Source organism: Phalacrocorax aristotelis, chromosome 4 (assembly GCF_949628215.1).
Source record: "Phalacrocorax aristotelis chromosome 4, bGulAri2.1, whole genome shotgun sequence".
Lineage (NCBI taxonomy): Eukaryota > Metazoa > Chordata > Aves > Suliformes > Phalacrocoracidae > Phalacrocorax > Phalacrocorax aristotelis.
The window spans coordinates 81,556,926-81,580,287 of NC_134279.1; the positions used below are offsets into that span (position 1 = coordinate 81,556,926).

General features: G+C 50.0%; 1 protein-coding gene across 1 annotated transcript; it reads right to left on the reverse strand.

The window, feature by feature from the left end:
- Positions 1–3,704: 3,704 nt before the first annotated feature.
- On the reverse strand, positions 3,705–12,546 carry LOC142056789 (5-hydroxytryptamine receptor 7-like). Its single transcript, XM_075092229.1, has 2 exons — positions 11,984–12,546; positions 3,705–4,834 (listed from the first exon to the last, which is right to left on the reverse strand). Exons 1-2 carry the CDS (start codon positions 12,490–12,492, stop codon positions 4,063–4,065), a joined length of 1,281 nt encoding a protein of 426 aa, XP_074948330.1. The 5' UTR covers positions 12,493–12,546; the 3' UTR covers positions 3,705–4,062.
- Positions 12,547–23,362: the final 10,816 nt, after the last annotated feature.

The window sequence follows — 23,362 nt, forward strand, 5'->3', positions numbered from 1 at the left end:
AAGAGACACGCAGTCTTTTACCGCCTTGGGCTTTTTGTTACGTCTCTAACTGATCTCGCCTGGCTTTGCTCAATGGCCTTATCAAAAACTTCCAGACTCCAGATGAGGTGGCCGTAGGGTTTGTCAAAAGTGTCTTTTCTCCCCAGATCGCTTCTGTGTGTGTATTTCCTCTGCACATGGAGTGGAATAAAAAGCTGACTTGAGACCTACTCATTTTATGCCTGAATTAGTTCAATTTTCTCTGCCCGAGGCTCCTCATTCTTCTCCATTGTGTTGCTGGGAGTCTGCTGGGACTCTCGTTGCCCACGAAAGTTTCTCTTATCCTCCTAAATTGACATTTTTCTCCACGAGCTCAGATTTTTACCTAAACATGGACTCTTACAGAGCTAATTTCTCTTAAATCTTATATAATTTGGTTAGGCACATGCCTGCGCACTGAAATAAGTTTCAAAATGGCTCAGATTTATTTTAAGCCTTTTTTTTTCAGATGCCAAATGCATTGACTCCTCTCTGATTAAAAAAAAAAACCCAGAACCACAGAGTATTTTCAGCGTGAGTTAGCAGCTCATCTACAAGGATCTTGACTGGCTTAACTAAATGGTTGGTGCTCACTCGTGTGTGTAAAAGGCCTTGGTGTCTTTGGATGCACATTATTTAGGTTAAATAATGTAAACACAATTTAATCTTGGAGCGTTAAAATGCAAGAGTTTAAGCTGATGTCTCACAGCTTGAGGCAGTAACTACTGGAAAAACCACGCAAGCTATCTCATTATTCTTCTGAGCAAAATATTTTGTTTCAGTGATGCTATTATGTTTAAACATTTTTGGGTGCAAACTTTTGGAATTGTTTCTGGGAACACAGCTTCTCTTTTAACACAACTACAGCTTAAAATGAAGCTATAAGGAAAAAAATAAAGTCAATCAGCTAAGCCTTGAGTGAAGCAAAACATTCAATTCCAAGTCAAAGAAAACATTGATTTTTAAGACAAATGAACCATTATGCTTGATTCCTTGCTTAGGAGAAGTTTGGGGTTTGTATCGTACAGAATCATATTCTTTCCCCTACTCTTTTTCCTCTGGAAGAACCATTAAATCAGGAAAAAACAGTATTTATATGACTTCATTTAAAAGGCTCCAACACTGTTTCATAGCTTGTCTGTAGAATACTTCCAAGCAGTGCTAGAAATACCATCAGAATAGGGATGTTCAGTGGAATTAAACAAGACTATGACTTTTGAAGCAAGTTTAAGAACCTGTAATACAGAAAATAAGTAAAACCATGCCACTGTGACCTTAGGCATATAAATATACCGCAGTAGAACAAACCAGACTCTTTTGTTATGTGCTGAATATGAAATGGACTGTCCTGAGGCTTTCACATCCTGACAAGGCAGTCTGAATTAGCAGCTGGTCAGTTTTAATCCAGACAGCCCTGTCAAAAGGGCACTGTTAGCTCCATGGCAGGGAAGGAGCTGGGGGAGCCCAGGGAGGAAATCAGACCCTGCAGCAACGTCATGTCCCCGTGACCAGCAGTGACCAGCTGCTGCTAAAAGATTGTGGCAGAGGAGACGATGGCCTAAACTGTTTTCTGGGAGGAAAGGGGTTGTTTTTGATAACCAGGTCCTGACACGGGCAGTCAGACCATACCCTAGAGACGTGGTGTGCAGGGACCTGTTGTATGGACTTGGGAGCAGAGGCATCGTGAGGCATCACAACCAGGCTGGGGAAGAGTGGTGAGTAGCAAGGGCAGCAAGGTGAACATACACCATCAAGGGAACGTAGCGAGGTCGTGGCAAGCTTTAGCACCAGTTCACGTGGCAGCAATGTGAAAGCAAGACAGTGAGGGCATGCTCATGCCTTCTCCTGCCTCATTGTGTCAGTGGGGTCTCTGGTTTGCATGAAAGAAGACCACAGGGCATCTCAGGGTCACCACTCACCTTTCCCTGGGCAATAGCATCTGTCTTTGGCAGAATGGTGGAGGACAGGTCCTTATGGCTGACATGGACCCTAGGCAGTTCAGCGAGGCTCAATTTTGTGTTAGTCCTGGATGGGAGTATGTGACTGTAGAGCTGCACAGCAACCTCTGAGCAGTAGGGGCTGGGATCTGAATGTGGCTGCAAGGCATGAAATGCTCTGCCTTCAGCAGACAGCCTGCTTCTGGCACAGGGGGCTCCGGCAGCCTTGCACGAGCCTAGCATGAACATACAAACCATGGGAGATAGATGGAAAACTGTTAATTGTCTTAGCAGCATCACTTGCTGGTCTACAAAGAGCTCCTGGGTAGGAGAGCAGGTCAACAGAGCTCCAGCTAAATCTTTGTGATCCCTCTTGACTAGGTCCTCCTTCAAATCTCTTTACTGTCTGACCTTTAAGCATGTCCGACTGGAGACCTATGCAACAGCTACGACAACCTCCCCTCATCCTATGTGCAATTCTGGCTCCAGCTGTGAGGACATGATCTTGGAGAACAACTGCACATCTTGGTGTTCCCGTGCCCAACCTCCTTCAGTCCTCAGACTTGAGCCAGTTTCTGTGCTGTGAATCCCCAGTCTAAACTGGAGACCTTGTTGGGTGTCACTAGAAAAAGCAAACGTAAAAAGAAACATCTGATAAAAACAGGGGAAGTGAGAACACAAAAGATTTCACAGGAAAAACTTTGCTAAGCCAAACCATGCCAGCAGTCAGCCAAGACATCCAACAGCCAACTTAGCTATGCATGGAAGCATCAAACTGCATGACATTGCAAGAGTTGCAAGCCCACCACCACTTATACGCTCTTGCTTGATAAGGAAAACCTCTCGTGAACGGAGGGCTAGAAGCCCTCTTCCCAAACTTCTGAACAGTCTGGATTTGAGAAGAAAACCCAGGCAGAAGATGTTCAAACAACTGACCCCATGGAGCAGATATCGTCTAGAAACCAGCAAGGGTTTATGGGGCTGCAAGGCAAGGTTGATGCACCAAGGCTGATCAAGAGCAAAGAGGACTACAGGAAGACAAGTCCCACCACCACATAAAGTAAAGGAACACTTTAAAGTCGAAGTGAGCAATCTACACCAAAATAAGGAAACCAGACCTCTTTTTTTTTTTTTCTTTTTTTTTTTTTAAAAAAAGCATACATCGATTGGTGGCTTGCTGGACATTGTACTGAAGCACCGTAAAGCTGTCAGAGAAATATACTTTTTTTCTGTTGTCAACCAAAGCGTGCTTTTATGGAGTCAATTAACCACAGGTTATGAACACACATCACTTTTCTGAGAATGAATTACAGTACAACCCAATAAACGTCACTGTCTTTGCTCACTGGTCATTGCCCTGATGAGGAGCCCATTGGACTTTTCTATCCAACCATAAAGGAAACTTCATGTTCATTTGTGTTTCGTTCTGCAAGTGTGCCTCTTTCAAGTGCTGCAGTGCTACAGTGTGAGGGGAAACGGGGTCATTGGCATTACTGCTCTGACGTGCATACCTGGACGTGAGCCTAGTGTGTAAAATGCAATTACATTGGTGTAAAGCGTCCGTGTAAGCTGCGATGTCATGAGTGCTTGGATCTACAACCGAGCCTGTAGCTGCTGTCATTTTTGATACAGAATTGCAGCCAATGTCATCTTTACATATTATATTGTGTGCCCTCCACAGACCTTAGAGCCCTTTTCAAAGATGGAGAGCCACAGTCTTACCAAGTTTTTAGGGTTGGGGTTTTTTTTGGGGGGGTTGGTCAGAAAGGTTGGTTTTTTTTTTTGGTTTTTTTTTTTTAAGAGATGGGGAAACTGAGGCACAGAAAGGTGTTGTGACTTGCCCACAATCGGTGGTAGACCTTGAACCTCCCGGTCTTGCTCACGGCTGCTCAGCTCCCACCTGGGACATGGTGAGAAGAAAGGGCTGCCCACTTGTTCCCAAGGTGAGGAGAACAACAGCTCCTTCGGGGGAGCAAGGGGGTGGGCGATATCTGGCAGGACGATGTCACGCATGGTTTCTGCCAGCCCCAAGAGGCAAAAGAAGCAAGGAGCCTGAAATGGAGAGGCAGGAGTTTGTTGGTCAGGCACTGAGCAAGAGGACGTGGCTCTACAGGATGCATTCGTGCCGCTCTGTGGCTTTCAGGGCCTCGTGCATGCTGGCGGCAGAGAGCCTCCTGTTGATGTTCCTGTACCTGCACCTCAGGAGGTTCCAGAAAGTAGTCCTCAGGTCTCGGTTAAAGAAAGCATAAATCAAGGGGTTGATGAGGGAGTTGGTGTATCCCAGCCAGAGCAGAGTCCTCTCCAGCCGCAGGGGCATGCAGCTGCAGCGGATGCCACAGATGAAAGGCCGAGCCGTTGACATCAGGAAGAATGGAAGCCAGCAAAATGTGAACGCTCCCACGATAATGCCGAGGGTCCTGGCTGCCTTTTGCTCCCGTTTGAAGATGGAAATATTCTTTCGGTCTTGCCGGAGCAGTTTGGAGAGCGTGGCACATTCCTCCACCGCTTTGGTACGCTTGGAGCTGCGGTGGCTCCGGCTGGAGGCCTCTAGGCAGTAGACGCCCTCCTCTTCATAATGCTTGGGGAAGTTCATGAAGCGGTGCTTCTCAGCACTGACCTTGGCAGCTTTGTAGATCCGGCTGTACATGACGAGCATGACCGCCATGGGGATGTAGAAGGCAACGCCTGTGGAGTAGACTGTGTACCCAAAGTCCTGGCTGATGAGACAGACTCTTTCCACAGTGACGTTCTTGGCCCAGCCAAAAAGAGGAGGAAGGGTGATGGAGGCAGACAGGAGCCAAACGATGAAGACCATCTTGGCCATCAGCTTCCCATTTTGTCTCACGGGGTATGTCAGTGGCCGAGTGATCCCCAGATACCTGGAAAAGAGAAGATTTGCAAAGGTTTCAGAGGGTTGTGAGGTGTGAATGATGCTGTTGGGTCGTTTTCATTCCTAATCAGGAAAATTTTGGCCCTGAGTGGGGACAAGATGTCAATTCCCCAAATGAAAGTGTTCCCAGAGACGTGCAGCTGCAGTATCTCCTGCGGCAAGCGTTTCACACCCCTTCAGCTCTCTTGCCTAAGCACCCTGTTCCCCGCTGCTTTCTTGCAACCACCCCATGCATGACACGAGATGTCATTTAACTGCTGAGTGCAGTCCGAGCTCCACATGGTTTCCTGGGGAGTAAAAATGCTTTAAAAAAAGCTTAGTTTTCCACCAGAACCAGTTTATACAGAGAACATGCAACAACTTCCAGCCGTGGCATCTAACCTACTCCAGACTGCCGCCCACCCAAGGAAACACCCAGGAGTGGGATGGGTGAGCCACAGAGTAGTACTTGCACCAGGGTATGTGAGGACTGACTCCGGATGACATTGATAGACTCATCCCAGTGTTTAATGGGAAGTGGGACAGAGAACATCTTTCTCCTATTTGTCCAGGCAACTTGGAACTCAAGGAGGAAAAACAACCTGCAGCTGAGATGCCCCTGAGGCAGCATGTGAGCAAGGAGCAATCTTGCCTTTGGGGAGGCTTAAGGATGTGTCTGGATGGGCACAGAGGGCAAAGCTAGCGATCGGGTGATGGACAGCAGCGCAAGACTGACAGCTGTTGACTTACACCACCTTTCAGCTCACGGAGTCTGTGTTTGCATCTTGCAGCACTGGCACCCATGGGAGACACTACTGTCAGCAGCACACCCCATCACTCCCCTCTCCATCTGGCCTGCAATATTAGGACAAACCTGCGGGGTTCCTGCAACTTCTACTGGAGATGACCGCTAGAAACCAAGACAGGAACAAGTGCCAGCTGCAAACAGCTGGAGCAGTCTGCTCCCTTGCACGGCCCATTGCCCTGAAGTGATGTCCAGCCCTCCCTGGGGAAGGAAATGAGAGGAGCTCCGAGTAGGAGACCCCCAAAGCATGTGGTGACCCACAGATTCACAAATCCTGATGCCTGGAGTTAGGAGTCACCTTGTTAGCTTGACTGAAAGGAGCTGGAGACCGCATCACCCATCAGCTCCTGCTTAGACTGCGGGGTATAATTTTGAACCACCCCGAGTCTTGATTGAGAGGGTTCTGGTGACTAAGAAATTGTGTCAACTGTCAGTAATTTGCAATTGTCAACTAATAAAACAGTAGGGAGCTGGCCACTGTCAGCCAATGTTCCCACTGAAAAACTTCTGCCTCCTATTCAGTCTCAATCAGTCCAGCAAAAGCCTCCAGCTGTCAAATGGATTTCTTTTATGAGAGCCTTTTTGATTCAAAGCCGCCCATTGCCAGAAATTTCTAGGTGTTTTTAGACAGGATCACATCACCTCTTAACTGTTTTGGTTAAGCTGCGTCAGTCCAGAGGGGCAGTGAGAACAGTAGCGGTACGGATACTTTTTGCTGAAAGCTTTTCTAGGGAAGAATGGGCTTTTCTGGCAAAAGCAAAATGTCTGCAGAGAATTTTACTTCTCTTGTATAATTATTTTTTCCTGACAATCAGTCTCATTGTAGGTATTAGGAGATTTTTTTTCTTCCCTGATTATTTCCCTTTTCCAGATCCTCTCCCAAGACTGGAAGAAGATGGAAATAAAACAAACAAACAAAAATCCAATTCCTCCTTCCCTCCTGACTGCTAAATAAATTCAAAGCCCAAAGTATTCTCCCCTGACTGCCTGATGAAATGAATTTTAATTCATTCACTGAGTTATTCTTTTCCTGTTTTACTCTGTATTTTTTTCAGCTGGCCTTAGTCACAAAAAACAAGGAAAACTCTCCACAACTACCTATGCTGCTTGAACACCCAAAAGTGGCACAGGCTGAAGGACGACTTTCACAGATGCAAAGGCCACACAACCTCTCGGGACAGGGCTTTTAACCCCATCACCCAATGGGGCCCTGTCTGTGGAGGAGGAGACCTGGTGAGGTGGACAACAGAGCTGGGTTTGGTGCTGTCCTTCCAAAACGTACCTTGATTGACTCCTTCCTGCCTGGGCTGAGCACAGCGAGAAGTGATGAGCTTGGCTGGAAGACCAGGACTCAGAGTGACGGGTGGGAGCAGGTTGGAGGGATGCTGCCAAATATCCCTCCTGCTGTAGGAAGGGGCTTTGGAGAGGGAGCAGACTTGATGTCCCCTAGGCTGGGAGAAAACCATGCCCTGCTGTTGCATCTCTAAATTCTGTACCCAAAAAAAAATCACTCCTCTGTATATCCAAGCCAAGAACTTTGCAAACTAATACATGCTGTGGTGTGTGATATCGTTTATTTTGCTATTACTGGGTTTTCTTCAGAAGCCGAACCACTTGGGATTTGCTGAAACTTCAAGGAATTTACACGCTAGCCAAGCAAAATGCACAGTGACAAGATTTTAAAAGCAGGCAAAGCTGACACATTTCATCTGCGGGTGCCTTGTGCAGTCGCTGCTAGAGGAAATGGGGCCATTTTGAGGTCTTTGCTTATAATTTTGATGAGAGCAGGAAGACCTCAAAATAGGGCAGCAATTACAGTAGTGCAGGAAGTGAAATTGCATGGACATGCAATGAAATTCAAATCTAATTCACTTGCTTTGATTCCTTTTGTGTGTGTGTTGTTGTTAATCAAGTTTAGTAGTAATCAGATAGCAAAAGCAAATTCCCCGAGCAGTGATTTACCGGAGGTTTGTGTGGATTTGCAGGACCCCCCACTGTGCAGCGCTGATTGTGCAGCCACTTGTTCCTTGTGCAATAAACTCCATCCACATCCTCGCTCCTGCGGATGCCTGGGCAGCCCGAGCCCTGGCTGTGGGGTACGAGGCCTGACCCAGGCTGGGCTCCTCCATCAACCCCGCAGACTAGCCAATTCAGTTCATTTTTTTCTATGCTTAATGGTAATCATTGAATCCTTGTGCTGGGGATTAAAGGATATAGAAAGCCAAAACCTCGCCAAGGTGCCTGTCTCCATTCTGCAGCTGGCAAACTGGGAAAGGACAAATCTCCGCTCACACAGGTTGGCTGAGCCCAAATTAGCCCAGAATTAGGGTTTCCCAGACCCCTCTGTTTTACCACAATCCTATGCCTCCTCTAGGCCAAATTTAAGCTCTGTACCTTGCGTCCAGGCTCACGCTGTGCCTGCCCCGACCTGCTGAAGGAGAGGAAACCTCCAGGCGGAGGATGCAAAGGGCAGCTGGAGGCTGCAGCTACCTGTGGCTTCATCTGCCCATGCCCTAAGCCAGGGCTGGTGGGAGCATCCCAGGGATGGATTCCAGCTCACTGGAGATACAGCGCAGAGACCCACCTGGCCTGGGACGTGTCCGGACGAAGGACACGGGAAAGGCAATCCAGCAAAAATCTGTGCAGGTTTAATCCCACTGACCCTTTCAGGAACCATCCTTTTTATTAAGAACAATGCCAACTCTGAGCATATAATCTGATTTTGGGTAGAAAATACCTGCCAGGGAGATGGGAGAGCCCCAGCAGGGCTGCCTGGGAAATGGATGGAGGCTTTTTCCTCTACTAGGAAATCCTGAAGTGATATGTGGGGTTTGGGGAACTTCTTTTGTCAGCTGCTTGGCATTTTTATGGAGAGCTTCATCAAAAGCTGAACAGCCCAAAGGCGTTTTTTGTTGTTGTTTTGTTTTTGGTTTGTGGCAATAAAGAATCCATAACGTTGGCAGGCTTTTATTTAAGAAAAATGTAAGAGAAAGATGGATGTTTCCAGCATTTTTTCTTTTTTGATTTAAAAGAAAATCAATCAAAACCCCTGTCAGACAAGATTAGTTCTACCAGCTTCAATCAAGAGGCTTTTAGAAAGCGCACTGCATTAATAATCAATAATAGCAGCCTCCATTCTAATAGAACTTATCATCTTGGGCAAACCAAGCATCTTTTATAGCTAAGCTAACCAAAATCCTGGACACTTCAGCCATCAATAAAAAACGCAACCTCCTCTTTCGCAGAAACAGGCACCTGCCTGACAGTGCTGACGTTCAGGACAGAACTGGAAGAGGTATTTATATTTCCAAGAAGCACCAGTGCTGTTCCTCATCTTTCTTGCAGGGCAGGAGGAACAGCTTGCCATCGTCACTGGTGAAAATTTCAGTTAACACCTCACTGAGATGACCAATATCTCTTTTGGAGCGGGTGTTTCAGGCTCTCTGCAAACTCAGCTATCATTTTGCTTTGTATCAGCACAGAAGCTGAAAAGCATGCTTGGAGATGTTTCCATTAGGAGCTCCACCAAAATTCCTGCCCACCCCATGGCTGAGGGGGAGGTGGCGATCCAGGCACGGTCCTGGGTCTGTGCTCTCCCTCAGTCCACCTCCACCAACTACCTTGTGTGAGCAACAAGGATGATGGGTTGACGCGGAGCAATGATGACTTACAGGATGCTCGAGATACGTCCATGGGGCAATCCACACAGCTCACAGCCTGATCCTGGGGACCATCGGGGCAGAAAGCAGCAGGACAGTGCCCTCATCACCTACTCCCCCTTCACGCATCAGAGGACATCCCAATTACTCCTGTTCCTTCCTCAAGCCCCCGTACAGACTGAGCCTGCCAGCCCCCATGCACTCTCACCATGCCCTTCCTCCCACCCAGAGCTGAGGTGGGCACTGCCAGGAGGGCTCTCCACACCCTTCCTTCTGCCCTGCCAGTCCTCCTTCCCCCCAAATTACAACCTTTGCTCTTTTTCTTTCTTCCCTGGCTCGAAAAGCATCTCGGGCAATCGCCCTCTCACCACTCAACTTCCCCATCAGGCATTTGGTGGGGAGGGATGAAGGTCTGGGAGCAAATGGTGATGCTGCTGACCAACTGAGCTCCCAGCATGGCATAAGCCCTGTGAAAACACACCAAAGAACAAGCCTGTTCCAGAAGACTCAGGCTCTGTGTCAGCCTCTTGTATCACACTTTTTTTTTTTTCCCCTCCATCACCCTACTGAGAGGTCTGAAGCACAGAAAGGTCAAGCCATTGTATAAATGCACCCTGCAACCTGCTCCCTCTGTCATTTGTTATGCTGCAACTCCCCTTTCCCCTCCAATATCCAAAAAGGACAGCGGGGTTTAGCTTGTCCAGCACTTGGAGATGTCGCAGGAGAGCTGAGCAGGTGCTTGAAAGCTGCATGAGATGAGGCAGGGGACCATGTGCCTATGGGGTGGGATGGTTTTCCCGCTCTGCAGCTCAGCGCTGGCAGCATGAGTTTTACAGCAAGGGCCTGAAGCTGCTTTGCTCTGGGGCTCCCCGGAGCCCTACCAGGTTCATCTGGGTGAGCTGGCCAGAGGTGCTCCCCCAGAGAGGTAGGGGGGACACAAAAATTATACCCACAAGTGCCTCCAGCAGCACCCAGTTAAAAGACATCCTCCTTGGCTGTGGGTACAACTTAGAGCAGCCTTGGGGCTGCTCTCCTTAATCCAGGGATTGCAGTTACACAGCGGCAACTCCTGCCCACCCTGCTTCCCCGGTGCCTTCCCTACGGCCCTCAGCACAGCCCAGGATTTGGCTTCAGCACATGTGGATCCCCCCCTCAACGCTGGTGTCCCACACCTCCCCAGAAACCTCCTGCCTGGTTCCATTCCAGCAGGGAAAGACAGACCAACATCAACCCCTGTGCAGCATCCTTGGATTTTGGTCTGCTCACGGGAGCGGTGACACCGGGCAAGAGAGATGCGGTGAACGAGCGGAATAAATTGCAATGGATTTTGTGGAAGGTCTGTCCTATTTTTATGCACGTTTGGAAGAGTGCTTCCCGAAGGAATGGGATGGGTGGGATCAGTGGGGAAGGGAAAGGGGAAAAGAGGAAGTTTTTTAAAGCAAAGGCTATCTGATTAGTGTGTAGCTGCTTCCCTGCTCCTCACTCACCAAGAGGCAGCACTGACATATTTCATTACCGTATTTATTCTCTTCCCTCTAACAGAGGCGGATTTCTATCAGCTCTAAATACACCTGCTTTTTTAGGAACAGGCTTTTTATTAAAACAAAGCAAGTTTGGCAGCAGAGCTGGACCTCGTCATGTGGTCTGGGAGTGATTTTGCTTTCTAACCAGCAGCCCTGAGCTGATCAGGGCCGGGAAGCAAAAGGCAGCTCACAGGGGAGCAGTGGCTGGCAGGGGTGAAGGTTTCAGAGCAGGAGTTGCTGTTTGCTTGCTGGGGAATAACATTAATCACCAGCAGCAGGATTTTCTCTGTCCTTTCTGCTTTGTCACCCAGTTTCACACCTGGGGAGGGCGGGAGGGTGCCCAGAGAGGTGGTTTAGCCGAAGGCACGCATCTCATCGGCTGTCTCCCTTCCCCGAGCTCCTTGTCACAAACCAGCCTGGCTCAGTGGTGCCAGCGTAAAGCCAAACCAACCCCTGATAAAGCCAGAGCGCGCGTCAGATCTGGATCCAGCCCACCAGCTCGTCAGCGCAATGTCCCTAATGACGCAGGCTGCTATAATTAGACCCATGGGGGTGCTGACTTGCCCGAGCCTTGCCAGTTTGCCAGGCAGGCTTAGCCTTTCTCTCCCGACCCCAGGTGTGGGAGCTGAAGCCAACAAATCCTCACCAATGCATGCACTGGGCTAAACCAGGGATTTTTGGGGACTTGGGATGGGGTGGGGGAGTTATCAACATCCTTAGCCAAGGCCAAAATCCAGGCAGCAGCAGAGGGTCCCATAGGACTAGGCTCCAGAAGCTCCGTAACCTGGATTTTCAAAGTGCATGTGGTTATTTCTTTTTTGTTTTGTTGTATCATTTTATGGTCCAGTCTCCTTCTGTGGGGAAGGCCAAGTCACGGGTCTATCCTCTAGGCTCTGTTCCTCAAGGCAAGGAAGAACAATGTGAAGCAGCTGCCTGGAGGAGGACGACTAAGCAAGTAACTTAGAGAAGTTACTTGAGAAAGCACCTTAAGCTCAGCTCCTCCAAAGACACCTAATTCATACAGAAAACCCTCAGCAACCCCGTGTACCTGGAGAGCACATGCAGGAGCACTAATCTAACTGGGAACGTGATTCTAGTTGCCCTCAACCTCCAGAGACTCCCCCATATTGGAGCCCACCTGAATATATGGCAGGTGACTCGACTTCCCTTACCTGTCCACACTGATGATGCACAAGGTCATGATGGAGGCGGTGCAGCACATCACGTCCATGGCGATAAACACATTGCAAAAAACCTTCCCAAAGAGCCACTCTCCCCCCACCAGGTCTGTGATGGTCACAAAGGGCATGACCGCAAAGGCCACCGACAGGTCTGCGGCTGCGAGGGACACCACCAGGTAGTTGGAGGGCTGCCGGAGCTTCTTGACGATGCACACGGAGATGATGACCAGACCGTTGCCGGCGATGGTCATGAGGATGATGATGGAGAGCACCACGCCGATGACGATCTTCTCAGTGTCCCCATAGAGCAGGATCTCCTCGCCGCAGTCTGTCGTGTTAGTGAGGTTGGAGGACAACAGGTCTGGCTCGGCTGGGACAGAGGATTCCTCAGTCATGAATGGGTTTGGGAGCGATTTCCGTGCCGGGTGCTGCTGCTCTGCGTTCTCCACAAAGAGAAGATGGTGCTCCAGAAACCGCCTGGGGCTGGCCCTTAGCAACATGCTCTGAGCTCACCGCAGCGGGCAATGGCACGAGTTTTCTCCCAGCAATGACACCTCCAGTGACAAACCAGAACATTTTATCACAAACAGGCTAAGAAAATAAAATATTCCCACCCCCACCCCATCTCTTGCCTCCCAAAGCTGCGGCTGGATCTCACGTGCTCAGCAAGAAGCCACTTCCTAAGTCTGCTTGAAGACACACAGTTTGCTGGAGGATGCTTAGAAAAAGCTCGTCCCCACTTCTAAAGAAGCACAAGCAGCCCAGTCCGCCTGCACTGGCTGCCTGATCATCTGTGTGCTTTTCCAGAAGGACAGATATAAGCAGCCGACCGTCACTGCCCATGTTATTATGGGTTACTGCCGAGCTGTGCGGCTGGTCTTGCACTTCTCTGGTGCATCTGTACATTTAAATCCCCTGCAACTACATGCATTTTCCTGCATGTGGATACAGCAGAGTATGAGATAACACAAATCACCCACCAACGTGGGTGTGCACATCGCCAGCTGTATCTCCTGCGTGCATTAACATGCAAACTTCAAAGCTGTGACTGTAAATCTGTGCACGCAGCATGGATTTACATGCGACCGTACATACACATAGAAGCACGGTGCAGAGATGCAGCTCACAGCGGGAGCACATCCATCGCATGCAACACCCCCAGGGTACCACGCACCGTCAGGGCATCCCAGCCCGTGCCCGGAGCCGTGAGCATCACCACCACCACACAAACAGAGACACCCGGAGAGCAGCTACCACGCTCCCACCCCCGGGTATTCACCCCGGGTAAGTATTTCCCAGCCATCGACAGGGAAACTTTAGGGTACAGTTTACCCCTATGCAGGGCTCCAAGCATCCCCACAACCTGCACCCTATTCTTTCTGTTTCAAAGCCCCATTTTGCCTCGAAGGGAGTTTTGTTTAAATCAAAGCAGGATTGCAACCCCCTCCTCCCCTTCGCAGCTGCCCCCCGACTGGGCCGATGGAGGTCCTGGAGTTACCTGTGCCGAGGAGGTGAGACATCCTCCAGGCGAGCCCCTGCGAGCTCCGGGCAGGCGAGAAAGCAAAGAGCCACCCCCGGAGCATCCTTCTCCCCTCCCCGCCTCAGCGGTCCCTCCTACCGCCCTCCCCTCGCCTCTCCCCGGGCAGGGACCCAGATGGTCCCTGGCTCCCTCTGAGCCCCAGGGAGGAGCAAAGAGCCAGAATAGGGGGGGGGTGTCCAGGCCGGATCCTGCACCCAGCCCAGCCCTGCGGAGATGGCGGGGCCGGGGAGCATGTAAAGACCTCAATGGAAAGGCTGGAAGTTGAGAAAAAGATGCCTTTGAAGGCGGTGGTGCAGCACAGCGAGGCAGACGCAGGCGGAGCAGCCTGAGACCCAGCAGGCAGGGTACAGAGCAGGGCTACAGGGAAAGGCTGTTTCCAGAGCACCCTTCCCCAGTTTGTTTTTAAATTTCTTTTACAGGAGAGGGTTTCTTTCCCTGCTCCATGCATTTTTCCACCCCTCCTGCTTGTAGGAGGTCCCATATTCATTCAGCTCTGCACTAAAGAGCAGTAAACAGCCAGGGAGAGGCAGATCCCTGAAGACAAGCCTTTCCCTCATCCTAGTAAAATTGAAACGGGGAGAATAAACAAAGCAGGCAAGAGCGTGCAGAGATCTACATTCATTTTCCTCTCCACCAAGTGTTTTTCAGGCGCTTTGGTGCTGGGATTGCTCTGGCCCTTCAACTCGGGGCATCAGGCAGCAGCCGTTCCCTCCTCCTGGGGTGAAGGATGCGGAGCAGAGTCATCTCCTGCACTGGTTGCTCCTAAAGGCAGTTCTCCCGGGAGCTCAGCCCACCTGCTGCCTCCCCAGGGGCTGGGCAGCGTGGGGCTTCTCCCCTTGCACAGGCCCCATCCTGCACCCCTCCAGGCGATGGCTGTTCAGCCAGGAGAGGTGCAGGCAAGCATCTTCGGAGCTGTTTACAGGCTTGGAAAGTGTTTCCCGCTGCCCTGGCCCATGCTAGGCACTTTGGGAGGGAGATGGGCACATCCATCCGTGGTGCCACGAGCTCCCCTGCCCACCCTGGGGCTGTGCAAACACCCTGGCACGCTCCAACCCTCCCAGGAACAGCATGGAGGGTTGATTATGGAAAAAACACCTTTAAATCTCCGAGATGCAGAGCACTGCGTTACCTCAGGTTAAAGCTGGCACCAAGCCCAAGAGATTTTTCGGGGCAGATGTTCCCTGCAAAAATACATCTGTAAGGAAAGCTCTGGCGAGATAAAACAGGGCTGTTAAGGCTGTACTTAACACTAGGGTTTCTCCTTTGCTGCTCAAGCACCACAGCGTGCGTGGGAGGCTGGCTAAAATAGCTTCCTCACCAGGGCAGGGTGTGCTGAAGCTCTGGCTTTCTTGCTCTTTGCGTTATATATGGGGTTTTTCAGCCACTCGAGAGCGATGACACGTCGAGGTGGGATGGCGCTGACAGACAAACCACCTGCAAAGCCCACTCCCTGCCTGACCTGGAGGACAAGGGCTGCTTCAGTGGCCAGCCTAAACTCACCAATACTTAGTAGAAAAAATACACCCTGTATTTCCAAAGAGAAAGGGGGATCTGCAGAACGCCCTGCTGCAGGACCAAAGGATTCTGCAGTCTCTAAACCCAGACAAATTCACCCAAGAATAAAACCACCCCCCAAGGACCGGCCGTTACATCCCGAGGCAGTCCGTCGCCAGCTGCCGGGAGAGTTTCAGGAAAACCATCTGCGCACGAGCTGCAAACTCCTGCTCTGCTTTCCACCTCTGGGACTGGGGTTTGGCAGGAAGGATACGGGGTGGGGGACGGGCAGGAGGGTTTTTTTCCAGCTTCCCTGGAGGTTGCCTTTGAGAGAGAGCAGCGCAGCGAGAGGCTCCTGTGCATTAGCAAGGAGAGACGGGGAGGGATTTTTCTTTTTCCTCTTGATGCACCGCTGGGAAGCGGCCGGCTTACGCACAGCGGTCAAGTTCACGTCCTGGCAGAGGAAGGAAGGAGAGAAGGTGCATACAAAGGTGATAAGCTTCATGGGCCCTTATACTGCTTATGGCAGAGCCCCAAAATCCTGGAATAGCTTCAAGGAGCAGAATTAACCTCCTCCTTTTCCATCCCCAGCACCATCTCTGTAGGACACAACCTGTAGCTTCACCCTTCCGAAAATCCCTGCAGGTCTGGAGACTCCAGAGGATGTTTTTTCCCCCCCTTTTCTAGAGGGAATAAGCTGCTCTGATAATTTGGGGAGCAGCAAAATCCCTGGAAAACCAAGGGCAGTGAGCCACTGGCCAGCTCACGGGACATGCACTGAGCGGCTGGAGGGCACGTTCTCTGCCTTGGCTGATTTTTGGGAGGACAGAAGGGAAAATGCCAATTTTTGTGTGAAAGAAGGATTAAAAATAATAATAATAATTCTTATTTTCCCTAAAACTCTCAGTGCAGCATTTCTCCAGCTGGAAGCCATGACGACCTTGTTAAGACACTTGCTCCCAGGGCACACTGGGAAGCACTAATTGCATTTAATGGCAATTAGGGGAGGAAATGTCCAGCACTCCTTAGCTTAGCTGCAAACCGTAGCTTTCTCCCCTTGGCTGAGGAGAGAGCACATGGTTTGGAGGAGCAGAGATGTTGCTGGAGTGAGATTAAAAAACCCCAAAGAAAACCGCCCTTGCACAATAAACCTGAGAAGTTAAAGACCCAAAATAGCCAAAGTTTTCCCCCCTCCATGTTCAGGCAGACAAGATGCAAAGTCCTCCCACCGTGTCACGAAGGGGGTGCCCAGATACGTTCTTCCATCTTCATGTACAAACGACCATTAAACCGGCTATTTTATTAACTATTAATTGCTAATATTATGCCCTATTAACTCTAATAGCAAGGTAATAGGCACAGTTATTAATATGCAAATTCTGAGAAATCTCATTAACTCCAAGGTCCTCAATCTCTCAACATTTTGAGGACTAGCATCCCAAAGCAATCTCCCCTGTATCACAGGTGTCATTTCTCCCTCCAAGCAGGCAGAGACTGCCCAGATAGTTAAAATTAATCGCTTGAGGCTAACAGCTTTCAAGGAGCATCACTAAGGATGGTCCTTGCCTCCAGAGAAGTTCCTGATGGACTGCTCTGGGGTATCTAAGCCCTCTCTGATTTGGAAACAGAGGAGCTTAACCCGCTTTCAGAGCAGGGTTGGCAATAACCCAACCGCATGCAGATACCGTGGTGCTTCTCCAGTGGCTATGGCCAGGAATGATGATGCCTGAGGCATTTCAAGGACCCAAAATGCTCAAAGCATCACCTCCTCTCCATGGACTTGTGCTCTGCTTTCCCTCCAGGACTTCCCACTCCCAAAGACAGCCCCCTCTCCTCCTGATGAACGCTGAAGCCCAACTCCCCAGAGGTGCTGACCCAGCAAACACCATCTCAATGTGGTGGGAATGTGGTACCCAAGAGAGCTGGGTCTCCCAGCCACAGACCCTCCAGACTCTGGGTCCAGCCCAGGGTGGCCGGTCTCAGCCCCTCAGTGCCTGCTAGAACAGGGCTGCCAGGGGTCTGTGGCAAACGCACTGGAGCCTGGGGGGAAACCGAGGCACTTGAAAGGCCCAAGAAGGCAGCAAAGCTCTGCCTGTAAACTTTCAAACCATACCTGCCCTTTAAAAATCAACCCACAATTTTAAAAAGGGCAAAACGTGTTTGAGGAAGAGTCACTAAATAAGGCACGATAGTGTTGAAGTAGAATAGTCTGGTTGGACCAGGACAAGATTTTCTCCCTGCCCCTCTTCCGAGGCACGAAGCCCTCAGCCCACCTGAGCATCCTCCCATCCCTTTTGTTTCCCTCTGCACCACAGCAGCAATGCAGGGAACTGTGTCCTTGCAGAAACCCACCTGCCGGGAAGGCAGCAAACAGCAGGGGCACAGAGAGGGGACGCTACTCAAAGTGCCCCGTGGGAACCAGGGGACCCATCCCATAGCCGACTCACTGGTAACCAAAGGATTTCAGCAGGGGGACCCAACCTGCAAAGGGCTTTTTGCCTAAAATCCTTTTTCCATGAAGGGAAAAGCCACTGCAGAATTGAGAAGTTAATGATCTGTGACTTAAAACTCTCAGAGTTTGGTCTTTGGTTTCTTTTTTCTTAGTGGATCTCCACAAAATAAAATAATATATAAAGAAGAAATCAAACAATTTTTCAGCTATTTATAAAGGCACCCCATACATTTTCCTGTTTGAGCAGATGGGGAGCAATCGGGAACATCGTGGGAAAACGCCATCCAAAGGAGACATCCAAATAGCTCATCTCAAAAAAAAAAAAAGCTGCATTTACTAAAGAGAAGCGGGTATTAATGCTGTCAGACACGACCACGCTCCCTCTGCTGGAATCTGCACAGACAGCAAGCAGCTTTTCATGTTTAAATCATCCACAATTTGGAAATTTTGATCAGCTGGGAGGGCTTTCAGACTGGCTTGTGTGCCTCAATGCAGCTGAAGCCGAGGCAAGCCGCGTGCTGGCTCATCCCGATCTCCTACAGAGGTGGGACTGCCCCAGGGGAGGATGGGGGCGACCTAGAGGGACATTTGCCGCGGGATAGGGATGAGGTGGAGGAAGAGGAGCCCCCAACATCAAACCTTTGGCCTGCGGTTCTACTTCATCCACCCTGAAGCCTACAGTGGGTGCTGAAAGGATTTCCAGGGGAGCTGGCGAAGCTAGCAGAGAACAATCAAAAAGCCTGAAATAAGAAAGGAAAGGGTAAATAAAGAATTATTTAGCTGAAGTTTCCAACACAAACCCTTCAGCTCTAGCTCACAGCTGTAGTTACCCATTTGCCAGACACTTATTAGTGAGTCGGTATCATTAGTGCTCATTATTTATTCAAAGTGATGGACACGCAGCGTTTCCACCTACTGCTCTCCCATCCACCATCTGCGAGGGTTTGGGCAGAGCCTGGTTTTAAGTATATGGAGGGAGGATTTAGGTTTTTGGGCTCAGAGAGTCATGCAGCACCAAACCAGCCCCCTCAGTGCTGGTGTTACACCTCGGAGCCATCCGAATTCAAGAGGGAGAGAAGTGAGTGATGCGGAGCAAGCGCTCCTGGCCAAACCTTTTCTAAAACCCAGCAGGGTACGGCCCTCTGGGGAGCAGCAAGGAGAGGGAAGGTTGCTTCAGGACACCACGGCAAATCCGGGGCTGGAAACCCGAGCTGCGTCTACAGCGAAGCAAGCTCATGGCGCTCTGGCTCGCTCATGGGAGCTCTGTACGCATAGAGCAAGCCACCAAAGCAAAACCCTGCAGGGGCTGCAGTGGTCCATGGGTTTGGGCACAAGTGCTGCAAAAAAGCAGATGCTTTCTGCTCCGGATTTAGGGCCAGCTGAGCTGGCACCCACCAGGTCCCCGTTTTGAGCCCGGCATTCTCCACATCGCTGCCCATTCAACCGGGAGAGCATCGCGGAGGTGGGCTGAGGCCCTTTCGAAGTTGCGGGTGGGAAAGTATCGCAGGTTTTAAAATGAAACCCCTCCTTGTCTTCTTTTGTCTGTCCCCTAGATGGCACCTGCTCTCAGCAGATTAAATCCCTGATGACAAACAACAACTTTTGGTGCCTGGGAAAGCTCAGGGCTGCAAACTGCTTGCTAGAAAAACAAACGAACGAAAACCCCACCCAAAACACTAAGATGATCTACAATTAATGGCTCTTTTAGCTTTTACAGCAAGAACTTGAGAGACCTGACCCCTTGTTGGCCACAACATTGTGCTGCTCTCCCTTCTGGTCCATCTCAGGGTCCTCAATGTCACCAAAATGCAGTGGACAAGGACTAACAAGCCCTTTCCCACCAGCTTTGCTGCAGTGGCAGATGCACGCCTGGGGGCAGTGACAGACCTTGATCACTCTGGGAAGATATTTCAGTCCTTTACAGGGCTGGGAAATGCAGGGAGGAATACGTCAACTCCCTTTTCAGTTTGAATCAAAGCAGAACAGTGAGAAGGGAAACATATCAACAAACTCCTTATGTCAGTTCAAGGAAAGTCCAGGTGCAGCCACCCTAAACAATCATTTTTCTGTGCCCTCCATACCAAGACATGGTACAGGGCAAAACTGCAGGTCACATCCCAGGAGCCTGGCTCTTATTTGAAGAGTTTATCCATGTAATTTTTGACCAACAAATATTTAACCCCCTCCTGCAAAACTCTGGGCAATGCATTGCATGTGCATCCTGGTGGGGAAGGAAGGACATGGTGAGGGGAAACATGCCCCCATCTGACCCTTTCCTTCCCAAGCTCAGATCTGCACCAAATGCAGCTGACATTTAAACCGACTATTATTAGACATCTGCTTTGTATGGGGACACTTTACACCTCGCAGGGTTACAGCCTTGCCAGGCTGCCCAGTTACAGGCCCATCAGCTAAAGCCCCGTGCAGTGACAGCCAGGAGGAGACAAACATGGCCTGCCAAGCCCCTCCTTGCTCCTCAGCACCCATCCTGAGGGGCTCACTGCACCCCCATGTGTTTATGATCCTGGTGTAGGACCGAGGCCTTTGTCACACCTCCCTTCAGCCTCCCTGGCTTCCAAAGCGACTCCTGGGCACCAAGCAGGGACCTGGGGGCTGCCCTGGCGAGAGACGCTCATGGGCTGGGGAAAGACAGCTGCCATGGAGATCACGGGCCTGGGTGACCCCATGGGTCCCAGGTGGTGTTCTTCACTGAGTGCGCAACCACTTAACAATTCTGTGGTCCCGTTCTTGGGATCTCTAGCCTGTCCAGGAGGGAGCAGTCTTGGCTAGGACCACATTCTCACGCTCCAGTCATCTTGGAAGGGGATCCCCACATCTTTGGGACGATCATCCCATGTATGCTGTCCTTTATCACAGACTGAGACCTCAAAAGGGAAAGACATTTGCTACATGCCCCACTCCCCTCCCACCCCAAGCTGCTTCTTGCTGCCAAAGACTTAGCCCTTGGACCAGTTTGAAGATCTCTGTATTTTTGCCTTTTGGAGGTCCCTTTTTGGACCTTGCTGTGAAGGCAGATGCCATCTACCTGCCTGAAGGCAACACCGAGCTGTGAAAGAGCTCGTGAGCCTCCCTGCACCCTGCCCCGCTTCACCTTGCGGCAGAAGAGGATGGTACAAGACCGGTGCAGCAAACAGCTGAGCACTCCTTCACTGCCCCAGGGACTGTCACAGCTCAGAGGTCCCCAAGGCAGCTCTGTGCTAGAGCAGCTCAGGTCCCACGAAACTGAGGCTTCCCACATGCTCGACAGCCCTCTGAAGCTACCACCACAAGGGCCATTTACCCCCTTTACCTGATAAACCTGTTCACACAGTTTATACATAGAATGTATATATATACACACACACGATCTACATGAAGTATATAGATATACTTAGAAAGGGTCACCAACCTCACTTCTAGGGCAGCGCATGCTGATGGAGACCAGAACTGGTCCTCTGCATGGAAGGGGTCCCAGAGGACCTGGAGAGATGCAGAGGCTGGAGGTAAGGAACAAGTTTGCAGCCTCTGGCTCCTCTCAGATAGCGCTACCAGAGCCACACAGCCACTCTCAGTCTTACCCTTACTTCAACCTCAGCTTGCATTGACATGCAAAAAGCCCCCCTTTCTGCAGAGTAAGATCCTCGGGGATCCTGATGAGCTAGGTAAAGCTGGAGGGCAGCTATCCAAGCCTGGATCCCATGGTAGGTAACCTCTGAATTTACTCTGTGGAGAAGCAGACCATTCTCAGACTCTCATACAACCTAAAATTCACTAGGTTTTGGGCTCATCTCTGGCTTGGATGATGCCAAGGAAATCAGAAGCACAAGTACAACGCTAGCCAAGTCCAGATGCTCTCAGTGCACCATATGAGGTAAAAGGTGCAGTTATTTCTTACACTTCCCCGTTAAGGCATGAAGGAATCCCATTTCTGGCTCCCCAGACTCCCACGGGTAAGACAATACATGTCCTTACATTCACAGTTGAGATGCTCAAATGCTACAAGTGCTGGGGATTACACAAGCATCTCAGCTGCAGGGATCCCCACCAGTCACCAGAGACGTACGTACATCGGCACTAGGAGAGAAGTCCAAGCAATGCTGGGAAGCTAAAGGTTAAATAAAGGACACTGATTAGGCACAAAGTAGAAATATATAAACAGCATATTTCTTTATTTTGTTTTTAAATACAGAGTTTCCTTATACAATAAAGGAATTCCCTCTCCCTCCCCCCCCAAGCAACTCTTATCAAAAGAAATCATTCACCGTAAAATCAACACTAGATAGAGGCATGCGCTTTAAGAGCATATTTAGCAAGTGCAATATCTATAGGCCATATCTCCCTAAACAGGAACATGTGCTTTCCCTCGCTTAAAATAGTTCCCTGGCAATCTGCGACGGGAACCTCCTGGTCACCAAATACAGAACCATTTAACCAGTTACATGCCATGTGACACATTGGAAAATAAATTCACCTCTGGCCTCCTCCCGGCACACTGCAGATTGCCCCAGCCAAGCCGCTCCGCTAGCGTTCACCTGTGTGGGAACGGGATGCAGCGTTTGAGATGAGCCAGCTCTGCCTCAGGAAGGTTTCTTCTCTTAAATCACCTCCTCGGTGCTTGGCCTGCATTTAGACTCCAAGGAAAGCAGGAGGGGAAAGGAGGGTGTTTAAGATACAGCCCCTTCTCCGGTCAGGCCAAGGGGAAGGGGGCTTGGTTTGCACTAACGTTCAGGAGCACATACTTTGTGGTAGTAAGGTTTTTGTCATCTTTACTAAGACAATTCCTGGGTTTTGGGTTAACGGCTGTGTGGGAATGAGGTACAGCTTCACATCAATAAAGAGGACAGGGAGAACAGAGGGGCTAAACACTTCCGAAAATAACAGAGCACTAAGCCACCTTATTTATTAAACCAGAGCAGCCCCAAACACAAGAGGCTAAAATCCTCAGAGGGTCAACAGCGCAATAAGCTTCTCGCTTTCCAGCAGCTGCTGTGTTTTGCAGCTGAATCATGCTTTCTCCCATGGGAATAAACCCACTTAGACCTGCTGGGCCCTTCAGACCACAGCCCAGCACCTGCCAGGGATGGACGCATCCAACACGCATCCCAGCAGCTTCCAGACGCTGGCACTTAAAACCAGGGTCCTCATTACGCTTTGGCATCAGAAGCCCTGGCGATGGGAAGTAGCTGCTAACACCTGGGCCGGTAAAGGATGCTCTGCAATAAAGACGTGAGTCACTGAAAAGCCTCTTTATGCAGACCAGGACTCTGCTGGAGAAGCAGCTTGAAGTCAGTGGCCCTGGTCTGGAATTTGAGTAGTTCAGAAATATGCGATGCTATAGATGTACGCTTCAAGTAATAGAAAGGTGGCTAACACAGCTCCCGAGGTAAGCATTTCAGAGAGAGGAGGGTACACTGCATGAGCTCTGTCATGTCACTCAGATGTCAATCAACCTGAAAAGAAATCACCGCAAAACTGGAGATGCCATCTCACAGCACCAGGGGCTGCATCTTCTGCTCCAGCCACATGTGGGAGGCACCAGCGTGGCCACGTTACCTTGCCATCACTCAGATGGTTTCCGCAAGTGCCCATATAAATCATCCAATCACGTGAAACTTATGTAAAGTCAATGCCTGGAAAAAAGCATGCTGAGACACCCCTTGTTGCTGACAGGTAGAGCGAGACCTGATCTCAGCCCTTCAGCGAGCCTCCCAGGCACCAAAACTGATACTCCAGCGGTTGAATTTGACATGCTGATTTTCTGCAAAATCCTGATCATATAACAAAAACTTTACTGCCAGAGAGTGTCTTTTTTTTTTTATTTTATTTTGCATTCCAAGAGCAAAAAGCCAGCATAGCCCAGGTCGAGAGGGAGACAATTTAATTG

What these genes read in the sequence shown, in the direction of transcription:
- LOC142056789 (XM_075092229.1), bottom strand. Translation starts at nt 12,492, where the DNA reads ATGTTGCTAAGGGCCAGCCCCAGGCGGTTTCTGGAGCACCATCTTCTC. An exon ending in TGCATCATCAGTGTGGACAG is followed by an intron (nt 4,835 to 11,983) that starts GTAAGGGAAGTC and finishes TCTCTTTTCCAG; the next exon opens with GTATCTGGGGATCACTCGGC.